The sequence below is a fragment of the Pleuronectes platessa genome, chromosome 9 (genome assembly GCF_947347685.1).
Source record: "Pleuronectes platessa chromosome 9, fPlePla1.1, whole genome shotgun sequence".
Taxonomy (NCBI): domain Eukaryota; kingdom Metazoa; phylum Chordata; class Actinopteri; order Pleuronectiformes; family Pleuronectidae; genus Pleuronectes; species Pleuronectes platessa.
Genome location: NC_070634.1, coordinates 18206339 through 18231770, shown reverse-complemented (window position 1 = coordinate 18231770; position 25432 = coordinate 18206339). Strand labels below are relative to the sequence as shown.

At 40.7% G+C, this 25432-nt stretch overlaps 2 protein-coding genes across 2 annotated transcripts; both read left to right on the top strand.

The window, feature by feature from the left end:
* Nucleotides 1-3230: 3230 nt before the first annotated feature.
* On the top strand, nt 3231-8528 carry LOC128448327 (5-hydroxytryptamine receptor 3C). Its single transcript, XM_053430923.1, has 10 exons — nt 3231-3295; nt 3438-3492; nt 3799-3962; nt 4113-4157; nt 4286-4392; nt 5062-5231; nt 5597-5760; nt 6418-6628; nt 7549-7725; nt 7906-8528. The coding sequence occupies exons 1-10, from the start codon at nt 3269-3271 to the stop codon at nt 8184-8186; spliced, it is 1401 nt and encodes a 466-aa protein (XP_053286898.1). The 5' UTR covers nt 3231-3268; the 3' UTR covers nt 8187-8528.
* A 1240-nt stretch (nt 8529-9768) lies between these two features.
* On the top strand, nt 9769-14879 carry LOC128448326 (5-hydroxytryptamine receptor 3C). Its single transcript, XM_053430922.1, has 9 exons — nt 9769-9828; nt 10070-10233; nt 10461-10505; nt 10817-10923; nt 11849-12024; nt 12157-12320; nt 12850-13060; nt 13475-13662; nt 13819-14879. Exons 1-9 carry the CDS (start codon nt 9822-9824, stop codon nt 14089-14091), a joined length of 1335 nt encoding a protein of 444 aa, XP_053286897.1. The 5' UTR covers nt 9769-9821; the 3' UTR covers nt 14092-14879.
* The last annotated feature ends 10553 nt before the right edge of the window (nt 14880-25432 follow it).

Here is a 25432-nt window from a genome sequence, read left to right as displayed (position 1 = left end):
GGTGGGAAGTAACAAAGTACAAATACTTCGTTTCTGTTACTGTAAGTAGATTTTTCACGTATCTGTACTTTACTTGAGTATTTATTTTGCAGACTACTTTTTACTTTTACTCGATAAATTTGAACGCAAATTTCTGTACTTTCTACTTTTTATATTCTCAAAACTGGCTCGTTACTTGAGCAGCGGAGGTTGGCGCAACGGTATAACTCTCTCTCGCTCATTTGCGTGCACCCTGCCTCCGGAGATGCGCAGGCCCGGCAGCGCGTTTGACCGTCGGGGGGGCTTGCCTTGGTCGACCGGGGTTGAGCAGGCTGTACCGGTAATGATCCCTCAGCAGGCTCACCTTTTAGAAACTTTGTTAAGAGTTAGCGTTAGGTTTATACTTCCTCTAGAATCTAGATAGTCAAGTTGGATCGTCTTATCGGCGCTCCGACAGGGCCGTCACCAACTCGGGCAGGGCCGATCCTTGGACCTCACTAAACCATCCAATGGGTAGTGGCGACGTGTGTACAAAAGACGTTCTTAACAAAAGAGGAAATCTGTCATATTTTGTGTGCCTATAACTTGTTTCCTTTTGCTGAGTTATCATAAGGGGCATTGTGAATCATTCTTGCTACTGATTAGAAAGTGAAAGGTCCATGTTTAGTGATATTTACAGAATGTTTTTGTGGTTATACTGTGGTCTATTAGTGTTGTTAGGCAGACACAAGAGGCACTTGTTCATTCAGTTGTGTTGGTTCTCTGTTGTCCCTAGAGGTTCAGATGCACTAGTCCATTATTTGAACCTCAGCATCTGGGGTTAAACATTTGTAAAACTGTACAGTATATGTATATTTTAGTTATAATCTTTCAATCAGTTGAAATAAAGCCTGAAGAGAAACATTTTGGGTTGTTTGTGTCTGTATAGGCCTACTATAAAAATAATTTAGGTACTTTTACTTTAGATACTTAAGTACATTTCGACACCAGATACTTTTGATGCTTGAGAACATTCAATATGAGCTACTTTAAGACTTTGACTCAAGTCATTTTCTTATGGCTGACATTCACTATTACCACTATAGTCACTTTCAGGTAATATATCTGTACTTTGACTCAAATACAACTTTCAAGTACACCACTGCGGCTCTCATCACCGCTTGTCTCCCTCTGAACCAGAGGAATTTCACCAGGATGCACCTGTAAGCTTGTTCAATCTCCAATCAGTTCATGTCCAAACCCAATCCTTCCTTCAACAATGTGCACACATACGCATCCATATCTCCCTTCTCTGAGTTGTCCATAACACCATTACAGCGTCTCTCTTCCTTCAGGTATGTCACAGTTTTCTGTACTTGAGTTACACTCCCATCTCTCGTGTTGCATTTCTGCACCAGCATGGAGATGCTTGTCTCAGTCTCAGTAATTCTTCCCCGGTTCTGCTGAGCTGTGGTCTGGAGGGAATCATGGCTCCCTTTTATTTCACTGATGTCTTTTGCGATTACCTGCAGCATGGTCTTGATGCTTGCTAGCTCAGTGGCTGTGTCAGATTGGGGCTCAGCTGTGACTGCTGGCTCTTCTCTGTCCATCTCCCCCCGTACACAATGTGCTTTCTCTTCATCTGACATGTTCTGAAGCTGTCTCCTATTAACATCAGGCTTGCAAATGGGTATTCAGAAATGCCTAAACTTGGCTGTGTGCAGCTCTCAGCTTTCTATTGTGTAGCCGTCCCCTACAACTTAGTAGCTCTCAACGAAAACAGGTTTTTCTTGATCAAGACAACAATGTGCCTGATCACACCTTATTTTTTTATTTCAGACCTGCATGTCTCAGATGGGTGTGAGTGCATTTGATATTTTTCCAGCACAGGTGCTTGATGGACTGCATGGGTATACCATACAAGGCCGAACAAAAGACACTTGTGGTGTGCTGGAGCCAAAAGTTGTTGTTTTTATCTACCTATTAATTCCACAAGTCTGGTTTGACTTGCCTACCTGATTCGTTCAATAAATAATACAAATTGAATAAACAGGCAACCAGCACTCTGTCGCAGACAATGGGGGTGGGGCAGTGTGTCTTCAGTCTGTGGACTGAGTTGAACATGTCTTCTTCTACGCCCATGAATAAACTACAGCAGTGGACAACATCGTGGTCAAACTGTGGCTCAAAATGGCCATCAGATCATTGCGATAATTTGATTATTTTTATTTCATCACATCCGACATGGGGGCTGAGCCTTTTCATGCCAGCAAGATTCATGGAATGAAAGCACAAGGTTTGTTGCGTTGCTGTAATGCTTATAACAAGCCCAACTACAGAGCTTTTATTTTGAAAAGTTATTAACTTTGGTGCAAAGATTGTTGATTAAACCGATCCCTAAAATAGCCAACATGCAATGGATGAAAAAATAACAGCAGTTAAGTAAACTATTCAAACTTACACAATAGCAACACACGTGAACAGTAGTAAAGCAAATTCAGTTTCATTTTATAAAAACAATGACTATGAAATTTTCAATGCAGACAAACCAGGAAGGATGAACACAAACGTTTCTGTCTTTACTGTGCACCACAGTCTGTTGATAAAGAGCTCTGCACACAACGTCCAGCACAAAAACAATAAAACAGTAAACTGTCAAACTTTAGCTGGACTCACTAATGACGAGAAATAATACTCAAGTATAGCTCCTAACAGAAAGTTCCAAACAGGCAGGTACATGGGCACTGCACAAGTATGACATAAAGTTACACATAGAGACATAAAGACACAAAAATACCAGTTTATTTTGACGAGACCTATAACACGAGGGAGGTAGGTGGGTGGGCTGGAGCTGACACCAGAGGACACCTGTTTCTCACGGGGCCTCCACGATTCATTTGCATCCGACCAGCAGGTGTGACAATGATTCTGTCGTGGTCAGTCGCCACCGTCTCCCAGTCACACACCGAGGCACCAGACGTTCACTGTGGTTGTGCTTTGTTTTGTATGAAACCACCGACAGGGAAAGTAGCAGCCTTGCAGAGTTTTCCATTTCCCACATCATTTGCCCGTGGCACTATGTATATCTTGGCCACTGAGGCTGAATTTAGTAATGCAAGAGCAAGTCTCACAGGTAAGTAACAGGTGGGCTGGTTATTTATAGATCACCTCAGTTTAAATTCGATGTGACTTTTCTGACATTGCAATTTACGGAGTAAATCAAATGCTCCCATTTAACAATGTGATGATGGTTATTTCCTCTCTATAGGCACAGCACCCTGAGGATTATAGAGATTTAGCTCTCGACACCATGACATCCAAGGGCGTGACACTGAAGGTAAAGTATCTTCCTCATGGTGCATATTCTGTTGTGAAGTGTTATTTCTGATCTGATATTTTAAATCTCCATGTTATAACTGATGAGCTTTACCCATATCATTTATCGGTCCATAACAGTCTTTCATCTGTGTTCATTTTAGTGGCTTTTTCCATTTGCCACATCCACTCTGGTTGTGTTTGTTACCCTAATGCCAGGTAAGAGTTTCTCTCTGCACAATATATGTGTTTGTGACCTAACTTTACCCCAAGAAAGTAAAGTATGTTGTACAATAATAATAATACATTTAAGCTACAGTAAATAAATACTAAATTATGTGAAGACAAATCGAATCAACAAAACAAAGGATTGAAGCAATGGAAATGGTGGAAGAATCAAGTTACTGTTTATTGTTCATGGAACTCGAAAACTAGCAGAAAAATTATTAGCTGAAATAGTTTTTACTTAAAGTCACTAACATTAATAAAGAACATTACCATAATAATCTCTGATGGTCCCACCAGCTCCGTGCAGTGCCATCACGGTGAACTGCTCTCAGCCAGATCAGCCGGTCCTGCTGGAGGCGCTGACTCCAATCTTTAACCTGAGCGCCATACGACCCGTCATGAACATGACGACCAGCACCAACGTCAAAATCTTCTTCACCCTGTATGGAATACTAGGAGTGGTACGTTCAACTCTCTGATGAGGAGTCAAACTCATTAGCTGTAGCACATAGTCCAACAAGTTTAGGAATATAATAAATGTATCATAAACTTCCTATTGATTAGCATTGACAATGTTTTGGTGCCTTAAAGTCTCTCCTCTTGTCTTCCAGGATGAAAAGGCTCAACTCTTGACCACGTACCTGTGGCTCCACTATGTAAGTCCTGCACTCGTCCACCTTAATGTCTCAGGGAAACTGTGTGATCAGTGTGTGTGTGTGTGTGATGTGAATATTAGTAAGTGTATAAGCTGCTCTGTGCACCGACACCAGTTTGGTTGTTTCAGTGGTGGATAAACGAGCTGGTCAGTTGGGATCCAGTCGATTGTGGCACCAACGAGATCATTCTGCCCAGAGACAAATTCTGGATTCCAGATATTGTCATCAATGAATTGTGAGTGACCTGACACCTCAAAACTCAAATGCATCTTTGTTAAAGTGGTGACATTCCAAATTGTCCTTATTAAGAACAAATTCTATAAACCTGACCAAAACAAAGTAGTTTGTCATTTCAATATATTTATTGCTGAGGGAGATGTAAATTTAAAAACTAGTTATGCAATCTTCAAATTTAATTTCTATAAAAGGTTCAGTAATTACCAGCTAACAACTGTGAAAAACTCTTATTTTCAGCTGTGAATTACTATAGCTTTGCTGCTCCAGTGAGGATTTGCACCATATAAAAGTATAATATTAGTCAATGTTTGGTCAAACAAACTTGGTAATACTCTTTGCCAGGATCATTTCATTGTTTTTCCTTCTCAAGTTTTTCTTTAATTTTTTAATCTTCATTGGATATGTGGACAATAGAATTTATGAATATATATATTTGCTGTCAACCATGAATATTAGAGCTTAATAAATTAATACAGAATTCTCAATGCGAAATAAGCTCAAGTTGCAAGAGTATTAGATGAAAGTATTATATGAATTAAATATCATTTCGCGGTTGCAGACACATAGCTTTGTTTTAAAATCTGAACTCTGAAATGCAAATAGACTCTTGAACATCGGAAAAAGTTAAGACAGTGCTAAGCTCCTATGCTTTTCTCTTGTCCTGCAGCATGGATGAAAACACAGCCCCTACTGTCCCGTATCTGAAACTCTACAGCAATGGTTGGATGCATGATGCTTATCCGGCCAAAGTTGTCAGCTCCTGTAACCTCGATATCTACAACTTCCCCTTCGACATACAGAACTGCACTTTGACATTCAACTCCTACATCCATATTGGTGAGACAACTAACAGTGTTTTCATTTCCTTCTGCTGTCGGGGGCAATAAAGGGGGTTGCCCAAGGACCCTTCAGCTTGCAGGGGAATGAACCACCAACCTTCTGGTTAATGGACAAACTGCTCTTTCTCCTGAGACGCAGTCGCTTTAGTTAAAGGATTGTATCTGATTACTATGCATGAGTTAACCTGTAGATTATGCACATTAGAGAGTTTCACACTGTGTTCTGCTCCAATATCATGTTTTTTTTTTCCATCCTTTCTTTGTCAGAGTTAGGATGGTTATTGAGCGTGGGTCATGTGAGAGGGAGGAGCACATGTTTTCCGCTGATGAACAGAATACAGTTCTCTGCTCTTCTCTCCTCAGCGTCAGACATTACTGTTTTCCTGAACAAATCTATGGAGCACATCACCGAGCACTCCAAGAATGTCATGACCACACTGGGGGAATGGGAGCTGCTGGAAATCACCTCAACCAAACATACTCTAGACTTTACTAATGGAGAACCTATTGACGAGCTCGCATTTCATGTACGTTGATTGATTGTACACTTTGTAAATGACTATAGATACAACATCGTTACAGACATCGATCCAATTCAAGTCCCTAGATGTACAAATACAGTAAAGATAAGTGGACTGGGGTGTGACAACAATAATTCACAGCATAAATACATACATACATTTATTGTTATTAAACGACAACCTTAATTGACAGACACATACATCCTTTTCCGGTAATACATACTCAAAAGAAAAAAGAAAAAGAGAAGAACCACACACACACATACACCAAAAGAAAAACACGAAATTCCAAATGAATACTTATGGAAACTATATATCTATAAATTGACAGAATTTCTCCAAATACCTGGCTAATTTAAAAGTTTCACGCAGAGATAGATAACTCAGTCTATGTGCATCATCCATATTTACAAAATCAATATTTGTTTTCATCTTACAAAATAGAGCTTTATGTACTTTACAATAAAAGGGAGGGTAGAAAACAAAATTTAACTCATCAGTTAAATGTCTGATGCTAGCCGGGTACTACAACATAGTTCTCTGTACCATATTCAGTTTTTAGCAAAGTAAAAGTACACAGTTTTGATAATCGATAAGAACCACACTGAACTGAGCAAAAGATGACAGTGTCTTAGTTTTTTTTTTCCGGTCTTCCCTTTGCAGATCAGAGTGAGGCGTCGGGCCACCCTGTACGTGGTGAACCTGCTGATCCCCAGCTGCTTCCTCATCACGGTGGACCTCTTCAGCTTCCTGCTGCCTCCTCAGACTGTGGACCGCTCCTCCTTCAAGATGACCCTCATCCTGGGCTACACCGTCTTCCTGCTCATCATGAACGACCTGCTGCCCACCACAGGAAACTCCATACCTCTCATAAGTTAGCGGCATTCAGATTAAACAACAGTTTTTTAGCAGTGTAATATGACAGAATGTGAAAGGAAGGGTAAGTGTAGGAAAGTTCAGACTAGGATGTAAAAACAGTACTTCATTCTTCTCCCTTGGCACGGTCACATAAATATTAACTCATTGAAAGAATTAAGTTGAAAGCTCCGATCTGCTGGAACTTCTTCCTCACTGAAGATGGTGAAGATTATTGGATCTGTGGTCATTAGTTCACAGATCGTCACGAAAGAGCTTAGAAGGTTTAGAGCGGCTCGTCAGGCAAGTGTTACAACTGGATTTCCATCTTAGCCATAAACTGATTCGGTGGGCAGAATGTTTTAAAATTTACATAATTTACATGTGATTTTCTGGTGAAGGCAGAAGGGTTGAAAGACTTTTACATATTTGACCAACATGGGCAGCTGTCGGCCCGCTGAACATAAAGGAAATATTCTATCACCCTGCACACCAGCACACTGTAGCTCGAAGCAGGGAATTATTTTTTTGATTCACTTTTAGAGCAGATCAGTCAAAGGTCAATAAAAAAAAATAGGATTTGGAAAACTTAATTCAAAGATACCTCCGTTTATTACCCCTCATATGGAATGTTATAAAACTATGTCAGGAGTATAGACACAACCTAAAGCATATTTTTATCATATGGTAAGAATAATGTTACAATGGCTTTGTCCGAAAAAACATTATTTAGTGAGTTAGTAAGTTTTGCAACCAATGTCATTAGAGACAAATTGTGTAGCCTATTTAGATTAACCATTTGTCCTCATCATTATGAAATGGCATTATTACAATAGTAGCATTGCCTGGTTGGGGTATTTACAGCAGCGCCCCTCTGATGCTTCTCATTGGTTCAGACCTCACATCCCTCACACACACTCTCTTATCTTTGTGCATCAGACGTCTTCTTCTCTCTCTGCTTGGCTCTGATGGTGGCCAGTCTACTGGAGACTATCTTCATCACCAACCTACTGTGCGGCTCCGCAAACTTCTCTCCAGTCCCTCACTGGATCCGAGTGCTGGTCCTGCAAATGCTGGGCTGTCTTGTTCCCCTGCCACAGAAGGTCAAAGATTCAGGTATTGAGTTACTGCTTTCTTACAGTGGCAAATACACAAATATTCATGATGTGAGATTACAGAAAATATGGTCAACATGATTCTTTGCGCTGCGATGTCAATTCAAAAAGAAAGAAACAAAGTGGTAAATGTCGTGAAAGTATTTTCCGGATGAAATTATAACATCAATCCTTTTTTCAGACGTAAAGCGAAGTGCTGTGGTGGCAAAGAGGGAGGAGCCTCAAGTCGAGAGGGGCCCACTGGTGGAGGACAAGGCCGTGCAGGAGCTGAGGAGCCTGGGTAAGGACCTCCAGGCTCTTCGCCTCCAGGTGGATCAGCAGCTTGGTGGAGCCACGAGCTCCGAGGAGTGGATCCAGGTGGGTTTCACCATAGACCGCCTGCTGTTCGGCTTCTACATCCTCTTCATATCAGTCAGCTTCATTACCATCATTATTATCTGGGTGAACTCATACAAGCAGTAGACCTCTGTTTCAACATCCTCCATTTTGCGTGATAGTGATTCAAATGTTTCAATCAGTTTCTGATCGGTTCATCATAATGTTTTAATGCTTCTGATCATTTTCTCATTTATGCAATAGAGACAGTCTATTATATGGTTAATGTATAACAAATGCTCATAGTATCACTAGTGAGAAACTAAAATAGCTCGTCTGCTTTTTGCAATTTTTAAATGGAGGGAACCACTGTATGCAAAATAAAAGTACTTGGAAAAAAATTCTTTCAGTTTTTGATTGACATTTATTTCAAACATACTGATTGTGTTCCAATAATTGTATTTACTTTTCATTTATTTAAAATTTGTATTCCTAATCCTTACCCCTAATCCTCACACTGCGCAGAAGCTAAGCTACGCTAACATTACTAGAAAATATTGTTATCTGCTATGACTCACTCCACCAAAACTAAATGAAGTAATCAAATAGTGTAGGATTTGTAACGGCTTTCATTTGCTCATGTAGAATATGATCAGAAATATTAACAAACTCTTAATAAAAGGAGTCTTAAATAATAAGTATTATGTTATTATTAAGTATTATTAAGTTATATGTATAAAAAATATATAGTTAGTAGGTTGGTTTAAAAAAGCGAATAACCAAACAATAACCAAGCAATGTTTTTGATGATGTGTAACCCACCGCTTAAACCTTTGGGAATTTAACCATTATATTTATCATTCAAATTACACTAGCCAAATTTGTATCTACAATTTGAACACATTGTGAGTAACTTAAGATCATGTTTTTTAAATAGAGGCAATCGAAGCACAAACATTTGTTTAGTCACAATTATCATTGACAAACAATTTGATATATTAAAAAGGCTACACAACATGGCCAAAAGTATGTGGACATAATATCACAGGATTTTAAAATGTGGCTATTTGCCGATATGGTCTAGGTCGCAGTCGGCCTTCTCATTCATTGAAGGTTTTGGATGTATGGAGGTGAACAATCAATTCCGCAAAGCTTCAAGCACAAAATATCGCTGAAACATGAAAATTGACCTTAATTCAGCACAAAGATGCCAAGCACAATGAGTTACCACGTACTTTTGTAGTGTATCCCAAGGCCATGTTATATATTTGTGCACAACTTAAAATAACATAATAATTCCAAATCTATATTAATAAAATTCTACATAAATATTTTAACTTGGAGAGTAACTAGTTGGTGTGGTTGGGATTACAAGAAATGTGTTTTATGAGAGAAGTTTCTTTTTTACATCTGCGCTCCAATATTAACACCCAACTTTCTCATTTAGGTCTTAAATTTACCTCTGAATATTATACAATGGTTTTCCTAATGTTGAGATTGACTGTAGAATTCAGGCCTTCTCATGCAACATAACATTTTTTAAATAACTGACATCTACAGTGAAGATCTAAAGTCCCATTACACGATAGATACAAATAGTAATTGTATCTTTTAATCTTAGTTATTACATTTCAACTCTGTGAAGCCAACTTGACAGGTCAGCTCTCACCACCAGGAAACCACACACACTAACAACAGCTTTTGACCCGGTGTTGATGTTTTTAGTGCTGCCAGCGGAAAGTCAAGCCTTCTAAGCTTCTATTCGTCTTCATCTTTGTTCTCATGAATGGTAAGTCCAGCTCACCTCATATCATCACATGTACCTAGAGCTCCTGCTTGCTACTGATTATTAAAAAATAATTGAGGAATCCATGTGGTTCAGAAAACAGAGGGCACTTTGTGAAATCCAGTAAAGAAAAACATGACATATTTATTCATGAATATTCCTCATTTGACCTGTGTTTGGTTCTGCTGGAGCTTTTTTCCACAGTTGCCAAGTGTTTGCTCATTGTTTGGTTTTTCCTCTGCAGCCGAGTGCAGTTCCCTTATGATGAACTGCTCTCATCCGGACGCACCCTCCCTGCTGGAGGCTCTCAAACCAGTTTTCAAACTGAGCGCCATTCGACCCGTCAGGAATATATCAACCATCACAGAAGTCAACATTTCCTTCATCCTGTATGGCATTTTGGGGGTGGTAAGAAACACGACAAAAAACACAACCAATTCTGCCTGAGGCCAAGTTCAATTGCTTATCAGTGTAAAGTCAGCTTTATAATAATACTTTTGGAGCTTAACAACTTTCAGTTATTCTGTTTGTGGTTCTGTCAACCTTAACAAAGTCATTGCACAAGGTCTGTATTACCTAATGCGACTTTGCATTAAAAGAGAATTGACCACAAGTAATTATTTGTTCTTTTCCAGGATGAAAAGGCCCAAATCTTGACAACTTTAATCTGGCAATCTGTAGTAAGTACTTCATTTCTCAGTCTCTAAGCAATGATCAAATTGATCACCTTGCTTCATGTTCGAAAAAAGGCAGAGGTCAGTATATAGGATATGATGTAAAGTGTATCTCATTAATGACAAAATTAAATGTTTGCAGCCGAAAGGAATTAAGAAAACAGAACTGCTTTTCAAGTCTTTGAAAAACCATATTATAAAATGTGACAGTCCAAATGAATGAACAACTTCAGACCTACACTATATCTTTATAGACATCCCCTGGGAGCTCTAGTTCCATTAATGTACTTGATGTATGTGTGTGATTCCTGTTGCAGAGTTGGACAAACGAGTTCATCTGGTGGGACCCAGAACAGTGTGGCACTTCATCGATCACAGTCCCAAGAAAGCTACTGTGGGTACCAGATGTGGTCATTAATGAATTGTAAGTACCAGCTAGTGTGTAGAGGCCTGCAGCCTTAGATGTCGGTTAAATGTTTACATGTCATAAGCTTGATTTTGATTAATTCCTACAAAAAAGGTGATTTGGAGGATATGTAATCAATAATAGAAGAGAAGAACAAAATAACATAAACACTATCGCTTTTAATTTTGGGATGAATTATCTTTTCAACCAGTTTTTGGTTTTGTCTCCCAGTGTCAGCGGACAGAGTGTAATTGAATATGTCTGAGCAATAGCTGGCAGAGAAAAACTTGTGAAGCTATTAACAACTACAACTTCTTAATTAATAGCTACAGTACATAATCACGATCATTTTTGCAAATTGATGCCTATTTACAAAGCCAGCCAACATTGCCATTCTGTTCGGTTGGGTTTCTATCCACCTGATGAGTGTAAGTCTGCTTTGAGCTCAGCGTCTGGTCTCCTCCAGGCCCTGACTGTAACATCAGGCTCTTTGCCTGTTAAATCCTCCACCATGTCCACATGCTACCTGCTAACTCTGTGTCTCTACCCTAAACACATCAGCATCTTATCTGAAGTGTGTGTGTCCCCCCCCCCCCCCCCCCCCCCCCCCATTCAACATCTACGGAGAGCACACTGTAATATAGTTTTAAACACAAATACCTGTAAATTGATATGTAGGCATCCTTAACCCTTTGAGGCTGCTCAATAAACAGATTGTAAAATACTGTAATTGTTGAAAAATATATTACAAGCTCTTGAAAATGTTCCTATATCTGCACAGTAAGAAAGTCTGTTATAAACCAAGAAACGTCTTCAACTTACGATATGTCGAATTTCCACATTAATAATTATTTTCCTAATTGAACTGGAGGGACTGTAAGAGATACAAGTTTTATGCGAAATCAGTGAAATTGACTGTGTTTAATATCTTTTTTTTCTGTAGTATGGAGAAGAACTCAGCTCCTTTCACTCCATACACCTATGTGTATAATGACGGCTTTATTTTGGATCAACTACCTGTCAGAGTGGTCAGCTCCTGCAGACTGGACATCTACATGTTCCCGTTCGACGTCCAGAACTGCAGCTTAAGCTTCAACTCCTACGTGTACCGCAGTAAGGGTTTTACAGGGGTTGGGTTACTAACTCTATGAGTTGAAATCTGCAGATGTATAGTTTCAAATAAAGTATCAAATTTAATAGAAGTAGATCAGATCTGACAAAGCTTTGACTGTATTATATTTTTCTTCTCAGAGTCTGCTGTACAGATTGGCCTCCCAGGGCCTGCAGGGGAAATATTTGAAATGTCGAAAGAATTGATGACGACTATGGGCGAGTGGGAACTAATTGGAATCACAGTGGAGAAATTTGTTTTTAATGCTGACTATGATGACTTTTATGAGGAGCTTCGTTTCTATGTAAGGAAATCCTACACTACACTGATTGTTACTGTAATATACACTCTTGTGTTGTGTTATGTATTGAAACAACAGGAAAGCTAAGAGGATGATACAGGGATAAAGAATTAGAGGGTAACGTTTAAATAAAAAAACTAGCATGACACATAATATGAAGTGACAGTTTTACACACTGATTATGCAGGAATATCATACAAAAAATATGCACACATTTAAATAATCTCTTCTTTAGCCTAAACAAGTTAAAGTATAGTTATTGTACGGGATGTTCAAATATTGAAAATCTGAGTGTTTCAATGTAAACTTATGTTAAACCTGGAATGGTATTTAACTATTTTTCTAAATGTTACCCTCTTTTTTTACTTCCTTATTGAATCATTTATTTTTACTACTGTTCTTGCAAATGTGCATACACACTCACTCACTCACATCCCTACACACACACACACACATTTATTTTTTTCTATCCAGTGCATTACATATATATATATTTCATCTTGACCTCCACAATGTTTGAACTCTGCTGCAGGTGTCCCTGAGGCGTCGGGCCACCCTGTACGTGGTGAACCTGCTGATCCCAAGCTGCTTCCTCATCACGGTGGACCTCTTCAGCTTCCTGCTGCCTCCTCAGACTGTGGACCGCTCCTCCTTCAAGATGACCCTCATCCTGGGCTACACCGTCTTCCTGCTCATCATGAACGACCTGTTGCCCGTCACAGGAAACACCATACCTCTCATGAGTCAGTTGAAAAGGCTTTCTCTTATATTGATCCCTTGTTGTTGGTAGCCGCACACTCCAATCATGTGACATACCTCACCCTCCACAATCATCTTTAATACACACCCACCTTATTACACTGTCTTTTTAAGCAGAGCAGATTTCCCATGACTCCCTTTGCTTGCCTCGCTGCTGCGTCAGTATTGCTGCCAGTTGCTTACACCCCAATATCCACCTGTAGGCTCCGACGGGGGGGGTTACAAGTATATGCTCATCACTCCCATCATATCTATGTAATCATATTGGGGGGAGTGACTAAGTCGGAGCCTAGACACCAAACACTAACCTGTTCTACTTTGGCAATAAACATTTTAACGTGATTTGTCTGACAACTTCACCACTAGATGCCACTAACTCCCACACATTGTTCTTCCAGATGTGTTCCTGTCTCTGTGCCTGGGTCTGATGGTGGCCAGTCTGCTGGAGACTATCCTGATCACCAACCTGCTGTGCGGCTCCACTCATTATTCTGCAGTTCCTCACTGGATCAGAGTCCTTGTTCTCCATATCCTGGGCCCACTGGTGCGACTTCCTCAAAAGTCCAGAGATCTACAAGACGTCACAGTGATCCAAAACCCTTCAGCACATGGTAGCCGGTCCGACCTGAGATCTGATTTTACACACGTTAACATTTCCTGCTTTGCAGAAGTAGTCACGTCAGAGTAAATAGTCACATCTGCCCTCCCCTCTTCCTGTGTCTCCTCTGCAACAGAAATGAAGGTTTCCTCTGTGATGGAAGAGGACAGCGAGGCTCCAGAGCAGAAAGGACCTCTGAATAAGGACAAGGCCCTGGACGAGCTGAGGAGCCTGGGTAAGGAGCTCCAGGGTCTCCGGCTCCAGGTGGAGCAGCATCTGGGTGGGAGCCAAAGTTCAGAGGAGTGGATCCAGGTGGGTTTCATCATAGACCGCCTGCTGTTCGGCTTCTACATCCTCTTCATATCAGTCAGCTTCATCACCATCATCATCATGTGGGCGCGGTCGTACGATCCCTGATTTAGATGCAGGGTCATTATTTACCCTTTAATTGTTTTCAAGGCAGATACAGGAATATGCAAAGACCAGTTAAAAATCATATTTGAAATATTTGAATGTGACATGACACCTCACTTGATCTGTCCTCCCTTCATTATTCATTTTAATCATTTATTTACTTTTTATTCTTCAAATGATTTTTTTTTCACAAACAAATATCTGAGAGCGCTTGAAATCCCCTCATTTGTTTTTTCTGCACTGTCAGTGAAGCAGCACCAGTTCTTTTTGCTTTTCTTTTCCCATCAGTAGGTCAGTAAGACTGGGACGTTTGTGAAATCCATCTTGATCTGTAACGTGTCACTTCAGGTTTCTATCCTTCTTGTTCTCTTGTCCCACTCGTTCTCTTCCGGCTGATGAACCATGTTTGTGTAATTTCAGGCTCCATTTATTCTTTTCTCTTTTGTTTGTAAAGTTGTTGCTACCTCCACACACTCTCTGATACAGAAATGGTAATATGAGCTACTTTCAGACAGGCATTGAACCCTGGACAAGTCCGGAGAAGTGAGTGTTGATGACTTTTCATCACGAGATGGTTGTTAAACACAAAAGACTACAAATTTCTCAGGATAAAAAAGAGGAGCCATACATATACACTGCTCTGTTCTTCATATGTGAAAGATACATTTTGCATTCCAATTTTCCGGCCATTGTCCAAAGTTCATGTCTGAAAAGCAACAAAGGCTTCATTGATCGATGATTTCAATATTCATGAAGCGTATAGACACACCAGAAGATATAAAGTGGTTAAGTTCTTCTTTTCTTTTCATTGTTATTCATTATTATTCATGTCAATATGTAATGCGGTTATAGTGTGTCCGCCATTTTAGAAAAAAAATAATCATTTCGAAACTAATAAAACAGGCTGCCACTCCCTTACGAAAGCCGTCTCTTGTTTTTCATCTTGTGGGAACAACAGTATGTTTCGTGTTGTGTTTGTTACGAGTTTAAGATCTGATTCACGCTCATTCAACGTTGAGGTGTGGGCTAGAAATATTTGTACTGGCTGGTGCAAACTGCCAGAATAAACACACTAACGTAAAACAACAATATGATGAACATTCTAATGGGGCACAGAAAACTAACACATTCTTGTTGAACTCGTTTTACTCAAAAAGTACAATAGGGATGTTTTGACAAAGTAGACAGGTGGCCAAGGGATTCAGATGGAAAGTGTGCGAGGTGAGGCTAAAATAAGAAAGGCTGTGCTGTTTGTTCATTTAACTTTAGAAAGTGAATGTACAGCCATGTGATTAATGAAACCTGTTTTTGGGCCCATGTTCATCCTCCTGTGCTGGCTGCCACCGATTGAGATGGAAACTTGTGACCCTGAAAGGCAGAAAACCAAACTTCTCCCAAATAAAAGAAGTTGATGATTTCCATTCAGCTGAGGCTACAGTCACACTGATCATTTTAAATTTTTAAATGCATAACTTTTGCAACTCTTACACCCGGTGTCATATTACCCTGGAGCTTTGGAGCCCTAAAAAAGAAGAAAACGTCATCTCCTCCTGATTGGGTCTTATCTGTCATATGTCGACAACCAGCGGTGAATGCAACATGTTGTTTTACTGTGTGCTTAAGATGCACTTTTAGGTTTTTAATTAAAAGGCAGCTAATTGAGTGTGTAAGGGAATATTTCCCTCTCTATTATCGCCACCTGCTGGTCGTCTTGGATTATCATTAGGGCCCGAGCACCGAATGGTGAGAGGCCCTATTGAATCTGTAAGGATTTTTATTATTAGGGCCCGAGCACCGAATGGTGAGAGGCCCTATTGAATCTGTAAGGATTTTTATTATTATTATTATTATTTCCCTTTGGGGGGCTTTTTCAGGGTCTAGACATGCTCAAAAAGTTATGAAACTTTGCAGGAAATTCAAGGTCTGCGGATATTTTAGTATTCTGGAGTAATTGGAATTGGGCGTGGCAAAATGGCTCTACAGCGCCCCCTGGAACCAGCCCCTAGGTTTCCACATAACGGATTTTCATCAAAATCTGGATATAGGTGTATCGTGACCAGTCATGAAAAAAAGTCTCATGGAGCATTATGAAAAACGCAACAGGAAGTCCGCCATTTTGCTTTTAGTGGCCATTTTGGCAATATCCCACATTTTTACTTTTACGTACTTGTCCCAGGGCTTTCATCAGATCAACTTCAAATTCAGATGAGTGTCATCACAACAAGACGGAGATAAAAAATGATTGAGGGATTTTTTTTTTATCACACCGTGTGACCGTGGCATGGCGTTAAAAATTGGTTACACGCCATCAAAACACGGGCATCTGTATCTCGGACATACATGTTCCAATCAAGTCCAAACTAGACATGTAAGACAATAGTCCCCGCCTGATGACATCTATGCATAAATGATGACTTAAAACCGCAGCGCCCCCTGGTGGCAACAGGAAATGTCTTGTTTTTTGCTTGTCTTACACTTGGATGAATTTCTCCTCATCCACTGACCTCAACCATGTCAAACTGTATCAAATGGGTCCCAAGACATTGACAATGAAGACATAAGATTACCGTGACTTTTCGTCAAACGCCATATGAATGGCGAGGCATTAAAGTTCATCAACTCGCCGTGAAACACGAAATTGCTGTAACTTCAGTGTTCATGATTCTATCTCTCTCAAACTACATGTGTGTAACAACAGCCCCCCCCTGAAGATATTCATATGGTTCTAAGAAATGGGCGTGGCAAAAAAACTGACCAGCGCCCCCTATAGGGCAACCCCGGCACTACGATGGCCGACATTTATACAAATCTATCGGGACATGTCTCGTTTCATAACAAACAAAAAAATATCTTGGATAGGTATGCTTGACCAAACAGGGAGGCCGCCATTTTGGATTAAGTGGCCATTTTTTTTCCATATTCCACATTTTTACTTGATGCACTTGTCCCAGGGCTTTCATCAGATTAACTTCAAATTAAGATCAGTGCCATCACAACAAGATGGAGATAAAAAGTGATTAAGAGATTGACCTTTCGTCACACCGTGTGACCGTGGCGTGGCGTCTTGAGTTTGATTAAACGCCATCAAAACACGAGGTTCTGTATCTCGGACATACATTGTCCAATCGAGTCCAAACTAGACATGTAAGACAAGGGTGCCATCCTGATGACATCTACACAGAAATTATGACTTGAAATTACAGCGCCCCCTGGTGGCTACAGGAAGTGACATGTTTTATACTTTGATGAACTGCTCCTGGCTGATTTACAATATACAGCTCAAATCAGATCAGTCAAGTCATTAGATCATGGTCAGAATTGTGACGTTTCCTCAAACCGTGTAAACATTGAGGTGCGGCGAAGGATCATCCTTCGCCAAAGGACACGATGTTTTCATAAGTCCACTGTGCATTGTCCTATCACTACCAAACTTCTGTCACATGATAAGAGTACAAGCCTGAACAGCTCTATGTGTCAATATTTCCTCAGTGTCATAGCGCCACCTACTGATTATCCATGAAACAGGAAGTACTTTGTTAATCCACACTGCCTTATCCAACCGGCTCCAAACTGCTGACCTATGATCACAATCCTGATCTGAACAGCTCCATATATAAACATTAGTTCAGGGTCATAGCGCCACCTACTGATCAGTGTGAAAATTACATTGTGGTAAAATTTTCCAATTGACACGAAACTGCTCACGCTACATCAGAGCGCCTACATGAACAGATATATATGACTGTGTGTAATAATAGTGATGGCGCCACCTACTGGCAAACCTACTGCCGCAGAGCGCAAAACGCATGCAACGTGGAGAAGTGCATGCTCGATCGATGATGTGCGCTTGGTCATCGATCGCTCTCTCCACCGACCGCAACAGGCTTCAACGTGCGGGTGCTCGGGCCCGCAAGTGCTACAACGTAGCCCTAGTTATTATTATTATTATTATTATTATTATTATTAGGGCCCGAGCACCGAATGGTGAGAGGCCCTATTGAATCTGTAAGGATTTTTATTATTATTATTATTATTATTATTATTATTATTATTATTATTATTATTATTATTATTTCCCTTTGGGGGGCTTTTTCAGGGTCTAGACATGCTCAAAAAGTTATGAAACTTTGCAGGAAATTCAAGGTCTGCGGATATTTTAGTATTCTGGAGTAATTGGAATTGGGCGTGGCAAAATGGCTCTACAGCGCCCCCTGGAACCAGCCCCTAGGTTTCCACATAACGGATTTTCATCAAAATCTGGATATAGGTGTATCGTGACCAGTCATGAAAAAAAGTCTCATGGAGCATTATGAAAAACGCAACAGGAAGTCCGCCATTTTGCTTTTAGTGGCCATTTTGGCAATATCCCACATTTTTACTTTTACGTACTTGTCCCAGGGCTTTCATCAGATCAACTTCAAATTCAGATGAGTGTCATCACAACAAGATGGAGATAAAAAATGATTGAGGGATTTTTTTTTTATCACACCGTGTGACCGTGGCATGGCGTTAAAAATTGGTTACACGCCATCAAAACACGGGCATCTGTATCTCGGACATACATGTTCCAATCAAGTCCAAACTAGACATGTAAGACAATAGTCCCCGCCTGATGACATCTATGCATAAATGATGACTTAAAACCGCAGCGCCCCCTGGTGGCAACAGGAAATGTCTTGTTTTTTGCTTGTCTTACACTTGGATGAATTTCTCCTCATCCACTGACCTCAACCATGTCAAACTATATCAAATGGGTCCCAAGACATTGACAATGAAGACATAAGATTACCGTGACTTTTCGTCAAACGCCATATGAATGGCGTGGCATTAAAGTTCATCAACTCGCCGTGAAACACGAAATTGCTGTAACTTCAGTGTTCATGATTCTATCTCTCTCAAACTACATGTGTGTAACAACAGCCCCCCCCTGAAGATATTCATATGGTTTTAAGAAATGGGCGTGGCAAAAAAACTGACCAGCGCCCCCTATAGGGCAACCCCGGCACTACGATGGCCGACATTTATACAAATCTATCGGGACATGTGTCGTTTCATAACAAACAAAAAAATATCTTGGATAGGTATGCTTGACCAAACAGGGAGGCCGCCATTTTGGATTAAGTGGCCATTTTTTTTCCATATTCCACATTTTTACTTGATGCACTTGTCCCAGGGCTTTCATCAGATTAACTTCAAATTAAGATCAGTGCCATCACAACAAGATGGAGATAAAAAGTGATTAAGAGATTGACCTTTCGTCACACCGTGTGACCGTGGCGTGGCGTCTTGAGTTTGATTAAACGCCATCAAAACACGAGGTTCTGTATCTCGGACATACATTGTCCAATCGAGTCCAAACTAGACATGTAAGACAAGGGTGCCATCCTGATGACATCTACACAGAAATTATGACTTGAAATTACAGCGCCCCCTGGTGGCTACAGGAAGTGACATGTTTTATACTTTGATGAACTGCTCCTGGCTGCTTTAAGATATACAGCTCAAATGAGCTCAGTCAAGTCATTGAATCAAGGTCAGAATTGTGACATTTCCTCAAACCATGTAAACATTGATGTTTGGCGAAGGATCATCCTTCGCCAAAGGACACGATGTTTTCATAAGTCCACTGTGCATTATCCTATCACTACCAAACTTCTGTCACATGATAAGAGTACAAGCCTGAACAGCTCTATGTGTCAATATTTCCTCAGTGTCATAGCGCCACCTACTGATTCGCCAGGAAACAGGAAGTACTTTGTTAATCCACTCTGCATTATCCAACCGGCTCCAAACTACTGACCTATGATCACAATACTGATCTGAACAGCTCCACATATAAATATTAGTTCAGGGTCAGAGCGCCACCTACTGATCAGTGTGAAAATTAAGTTGTGTTAACATTGTCCGATTGACACAAAATTGCTCACGCTGTATCAGAGCGCCTACATGAACAGATATATATGTCTGTGCGTAATAATAGTGATGGCGCCACCTACTGGCAAACCTACTGCCGCAGAGCGCATTTAACGTGGAGAAGTGCATGCTCGATCGATGATGTGCGCTTGGTCATCGATCGCTCTCTCCACCGACCGCAACAGGCTTCAACGTGCGGGTGCTCGGGCCCGCAAGTGCTACAACGTAGCCCTAGTTATTATTATTAGGGCCCGAGCACCGAATGGTGAGAGGCCCTATTGAATCTGTAAGGATTTTTATTATTATTATTATTATTATTATTATTATTATTATTATTTCCCTTTGGGGGGCTTTTTCAGGGTCTAGACATGCTCAAAAAGTTATGAAACTTTGCAGAAAATTCAAGGTCTGCGGATATTTTAGTATTCTGGAGTAATTGGAATTTGGCGTGGCAAAATGGCTCTACAGCGCCCCCTGGAACCAGCCCCTAGGTTTCCACATAACGGATTTTCATCAAAATCTGGATATAGGTGTATCGTAACCAGTCATGAAAAAAAGTCTCATGGAGCATTATAAAAAACGCAACAGGAAGTCCGCCATTTTGCTTTTAGTGGCCATTTTGGCAATATCCCACATTTTTACTTTTACGTACTTGTCCCAGGGCTTTCATCAGATCAACTTCAAATTCAGATGAGTGTCATCACAACAAGATGGAGATAAAAAATGATTGAGGGATTTTTTTTTTATCACACCGTGTGACCGTGGCATGGCGTTAAAAATTGGTTACACGCCATCAAAACACGGGCATCTGTATCTCGGACATACATGTTCCAATCAAGTCCAAACTAGACATGTAAGACAATAGTCCCCGCCTGATGACATCTATGCATAAATGATGACTTAAAACCGCAGCGCCCCCTGGTGGCAACAGGAAATGTCTTGTTTTTTGCTTGTCTTACACTTGGATGAATTTCTCCTCATCCACTGACCTCAACCATGTCAAACTGTATCAAATGGGTCCCAAGACATTGACAATGAAGACATAAGATTACCGTGACTTTTCGTCAAACGCCATATGAATGGCGTGGCATTAAAGTTCATCAACTCGCCGTGAAACACGAAATTGCTGTAACTTCAGTGTTCATGATTCTATCTCTCTCAAACTACATGTGTGTAACAACAGCCCCCCCCTGAAGATATTCATATGGTTTTAAGAAATGGGCGTGGCAAAAAAACTGACCAGCGCCCCCTATAGGGCAACCCCGGCACTACGATGGCCGACATTTATACAAATCTATCGGGACATGTGTCGTTTCATAACAAACAAAAAAATATCTTGGATAGGTATGCTTGACCAAACAGGGAGGCCGCCATTTTGGATTAAGTGGCCATTTTTTTTCCATATTCCACATTTTTACTTGATGCACTTGTCCCAGGGCTTTCATCAGATTAACTTCAAATTAAGATCAGTGCCATCACAACAAGATGGAGATAAAAAGTGATTAAGAGATTGACCTTTCGTCACACCGTGTGACCGTGGCGTGGCGTCTTGAGTTTGATTAAACGCCATCAAAACACGAGGTTCTGTATCTCGGACATACATTGTCCAATCGAGTCCAAACTAGACATGTAAGACAAGGGTGCCATCCTGATGACATCTACACAGAAATTATGACTTGAAATCACAGTGCCCCCTGGTGGCAACATGAAGTGACATGTTTTATACTTTGATGAACTGCTCCTGGCTGCTTTAAGATATACAGCTCAAATGAGCTCAGTCAAGTCATTGAATCAAGGTCAGAATTGTGACATTTCCTCAAACCATTTAAACGTTGAGGTGCGGCGAAGGATCATCCTTCGCCAAAGGACACGATGTTTTCATAAGTCCACTGTGCATTGTCCTATCACTACCAAACTTCTGTCACATGATAAGAGTACAAGCCTGAACAGCTCTATGTGTCAATATTTCCTCAGTGTCATAGCGCCACCTACTGATTCGCCAGGAAACAGGAAGTACTTTGTTAATCCACTCTGCATTATCCAACCGGCTCCAAACTACTGACCTATGATCACAATACTGATCTGAACAGCTCCACATATAAATATTAGATCAGGGTCATAGCGCCACCTACTGATCAGTGTGAAAATTAAGTTGTGTTAACATTGTCCAATTGACACAAAATTGCTCACGCTACATCAGAGCGCCTACATGAACAGATATATATGTCTATGCGTAATAATAGTGATGGCGCCACCTACTGGCAAACCTACTGCCGCAGAGCGCAAAACGCATGCAACGTGGAGAAGTGCATGCTCGATCGATGATGTGCGCTTGGTCATCGATCGCTCTCTCCACCGACCGCAACAGGCTTCAACGTGCGGGTGCTCGGGCCCGCAAGTGCTACAACGTAGCCCTAGTTATTATTATTATTTCCCTTTGGGGGGCTTTTTCAGGGTCTAGACATGCTCAAAAAGTTATGAAACTTTGCAGGAAATTCAAGGTCTGCGGATATTTTAGTATTCTGGAGTAATTGGAATTGGGCGTGGCAAAATGGCTCTACAGCGCCCCCTGGAACCAGCCCCTAGGTTTCCACATAACGGATTTTCATCAAAATCTGGATATAGGTGTATCGTGACCAGTCATGAAAAAAAGTCTCATGGAGCATTATGAAAAACGCAACAGGAAGTCCGCCATTTTGCTTTTAGTGGCCATTTTGGCAATATCCCACATTTTTACTTTTACGTACTTGTCCCAGGGCTTTCATCAGATCAACTTCAAATTCAGATGAGTGTCATCACAACAAGATGGAGATAAAAAATGATTGAGGGATTTTTTTTTTATCACACCGTGTGACCGTGGCATGGCGTTAAAAATTGGTTACACGCCATCAAAACACGGGCATCTGTATCTCGGACATACATGTTCCAATCAAGTCCAAACTAGAAATGTAAGACAATAGTCCCCGCCTGATGACATCTATGCATAAATGATGACTTAAAACCGCAGCGCCCCCTGGTGGCAACAGGAAATGTCTTGTTTTTTGCTTGTCTTACACTTGGATGAATTTCTCCTCATCCACTGACCTCAACCATGTCAAACTGTATCAAATGGGTCCCAAGACATTGACAATGAAGACATAAGATTACCGTGACTTTTCGTCAAACGCCATATGAATGGCGTGGCATTAAAGTTCATCAACTCGCCGTGAAACACGAAATTGCTGTAACTTCAGTGTTCATGATTCTATCTCTCTCAAACTACATGTGTGTAACAACAGCCCCCCCCTGAAGATATTCATATGGTTTTAAGAAATGGGCGTGGCAAAAAAACTGACCAGCGCCCCCTATAGGGCAACCCCGGCACTACGATGGCCGACATTTATACAAATCTATCGGGACATGTGTCGTTTCATAACAAACAAAAAAATATCTTGGATAGGTATGCTTGACCAAACAGGGAGGCCGCCATTTTGGATTAAGTGGCCATTTTTTTTCCATATTCCACATTTTTACTTGATGCACTTGTCCCAGGGCTTTCATCAGATTAACTTCAAATTAAGATCAGTGCCATCACAACAAGATGGAGATAAAAAGTGATTAAGAGATTGACCTTTCGTCACACCGTGTGACCGTGGCGTGGCGTCTTGAGTTTGATTAAACGCCATCAAAACACGAGGTTCTGTATCTCGGACATACATTGTCCAATCGAGTCCAAACTAGACATGTAAGACAAGGGTGCCATCCTGATGACATCTACACAGAAATTATGACTTGAAATTACAGCGCCCCCTGGTGGCTACAGGAAGTGACATGTTTTATTAGGGCCCGAGCACCGAATGGTGAGAGGCCCTATTGAATCTGTAAGGATTTTTATTATTATTATTATTATTATTATTATTATTATTATTATTATTATTATTATTATTTCCCTTTGGGGGGCTTTTTCAGGGTCTAGACATGCTCAAAAAGTTATGAAACTTTGCAGGAAATTCAAGGTCTGCGGATATTTTAGTATTCTGGAGTAATTGGAATTGGGCGTGGCAAAATGGCTCTACAGCGCCCCCTGGAACCAGCCCCTAGGTTTCCACATAACGGATTTTCATCAAAATCTGGATATAGGTGTATCGTGACCAGTCATGAAAAAAAGTCTCATGGAGCATTATGAAAAACGCAACAGGAAGTCCGCCATTTTGCTTTTAGTGGCCATTTTGGCAATATCCCACATTTTTACTTTTATGTACTTGTCCCAGGGCTTTCATCAGATCAACTTCAAATTCAGATGAGTGTCATCACAACAAGATGGAGATAAAAAATGATTGAGGGATTTTTTTTTTATCACACCGTGTGACCGTGGCATGGCGTTAAAAATTGGTTACACGCCATCAAAACACGGGCATCTGTATCTCGGACATACATGTTCCAATCAAGTCCAAACTAGACATGTAAGACAATAGTCCCCGCCTGATGACATCTATGCATAAATGATGACTTAAAACCGCAGCGCCCCCTGGTGGCAACAGGAAATGTCTTGTTTTTTGCTTGTCTTACACTTGGATGAATTTCTCCTCATCCACTGACCTCAACCATGTCAAACTGTATCAAATGGGTCCCAAGACATTGACAATGAAGACATAAGATTACCGTGACTTTTCGTCAAACGCCATATGAATGGCGTGGCATTAAAGTTCCTCAACTCGCCGTGAAACACGAAATTGCTGTAACTTCAGTGTTCATGATTCTATCTCTCTCAAACTACATGTGTGTAACAACAGCCCCCCCCTGAAGATATTCATATGGTTTTAAGAAATGGGCGTGGCAAAAAAACTGACCAGCGCCCCCTATAGGGCAACCCCGGCACTACGATGGCCGACATTTATACAAATCTATCGGGACATGTGTCGTTTCATAACAAACAAAAAAATATCTTGGATAGGTATGCTTGACCAAACAGGGAGGCCGCCATTTTGGATTAAGTGGCCATTTTTTTTCCATATTCCACATTTTTACTTGATGCACTTGTCCCAGGGCTTTCATCAGATTAACTTCAAATTAAGATCAGTGCCATCACAACAAGATGGAGATAAAAAGTGATTAAGAGATTGACCTTTCGTCACACCGTGTGACCGTGGCGTGGCGTCTTGAGTTTGATTAAACGCCATCAAAACACGAGGTTCTGTATCTCGGACATACATTGTCCAATCGAGTCCAAACTAGACATGTAAGACAAGGGTGCCATCCTGATGACATCTACACAGAAATTATGACTTGAAATTACAGCGCCCCCTGGTGGCTACAGGAAGTGACATGTTTTATACTTTGATGAACTGCTCCTGTCTGATTTACAATATACAGCTCAAATCAGATCAGTCAAGTCATTAGATCATGGTCAGAATTGTGACGTTTCCTCAAACCGTGTAAACATTGATTTGCG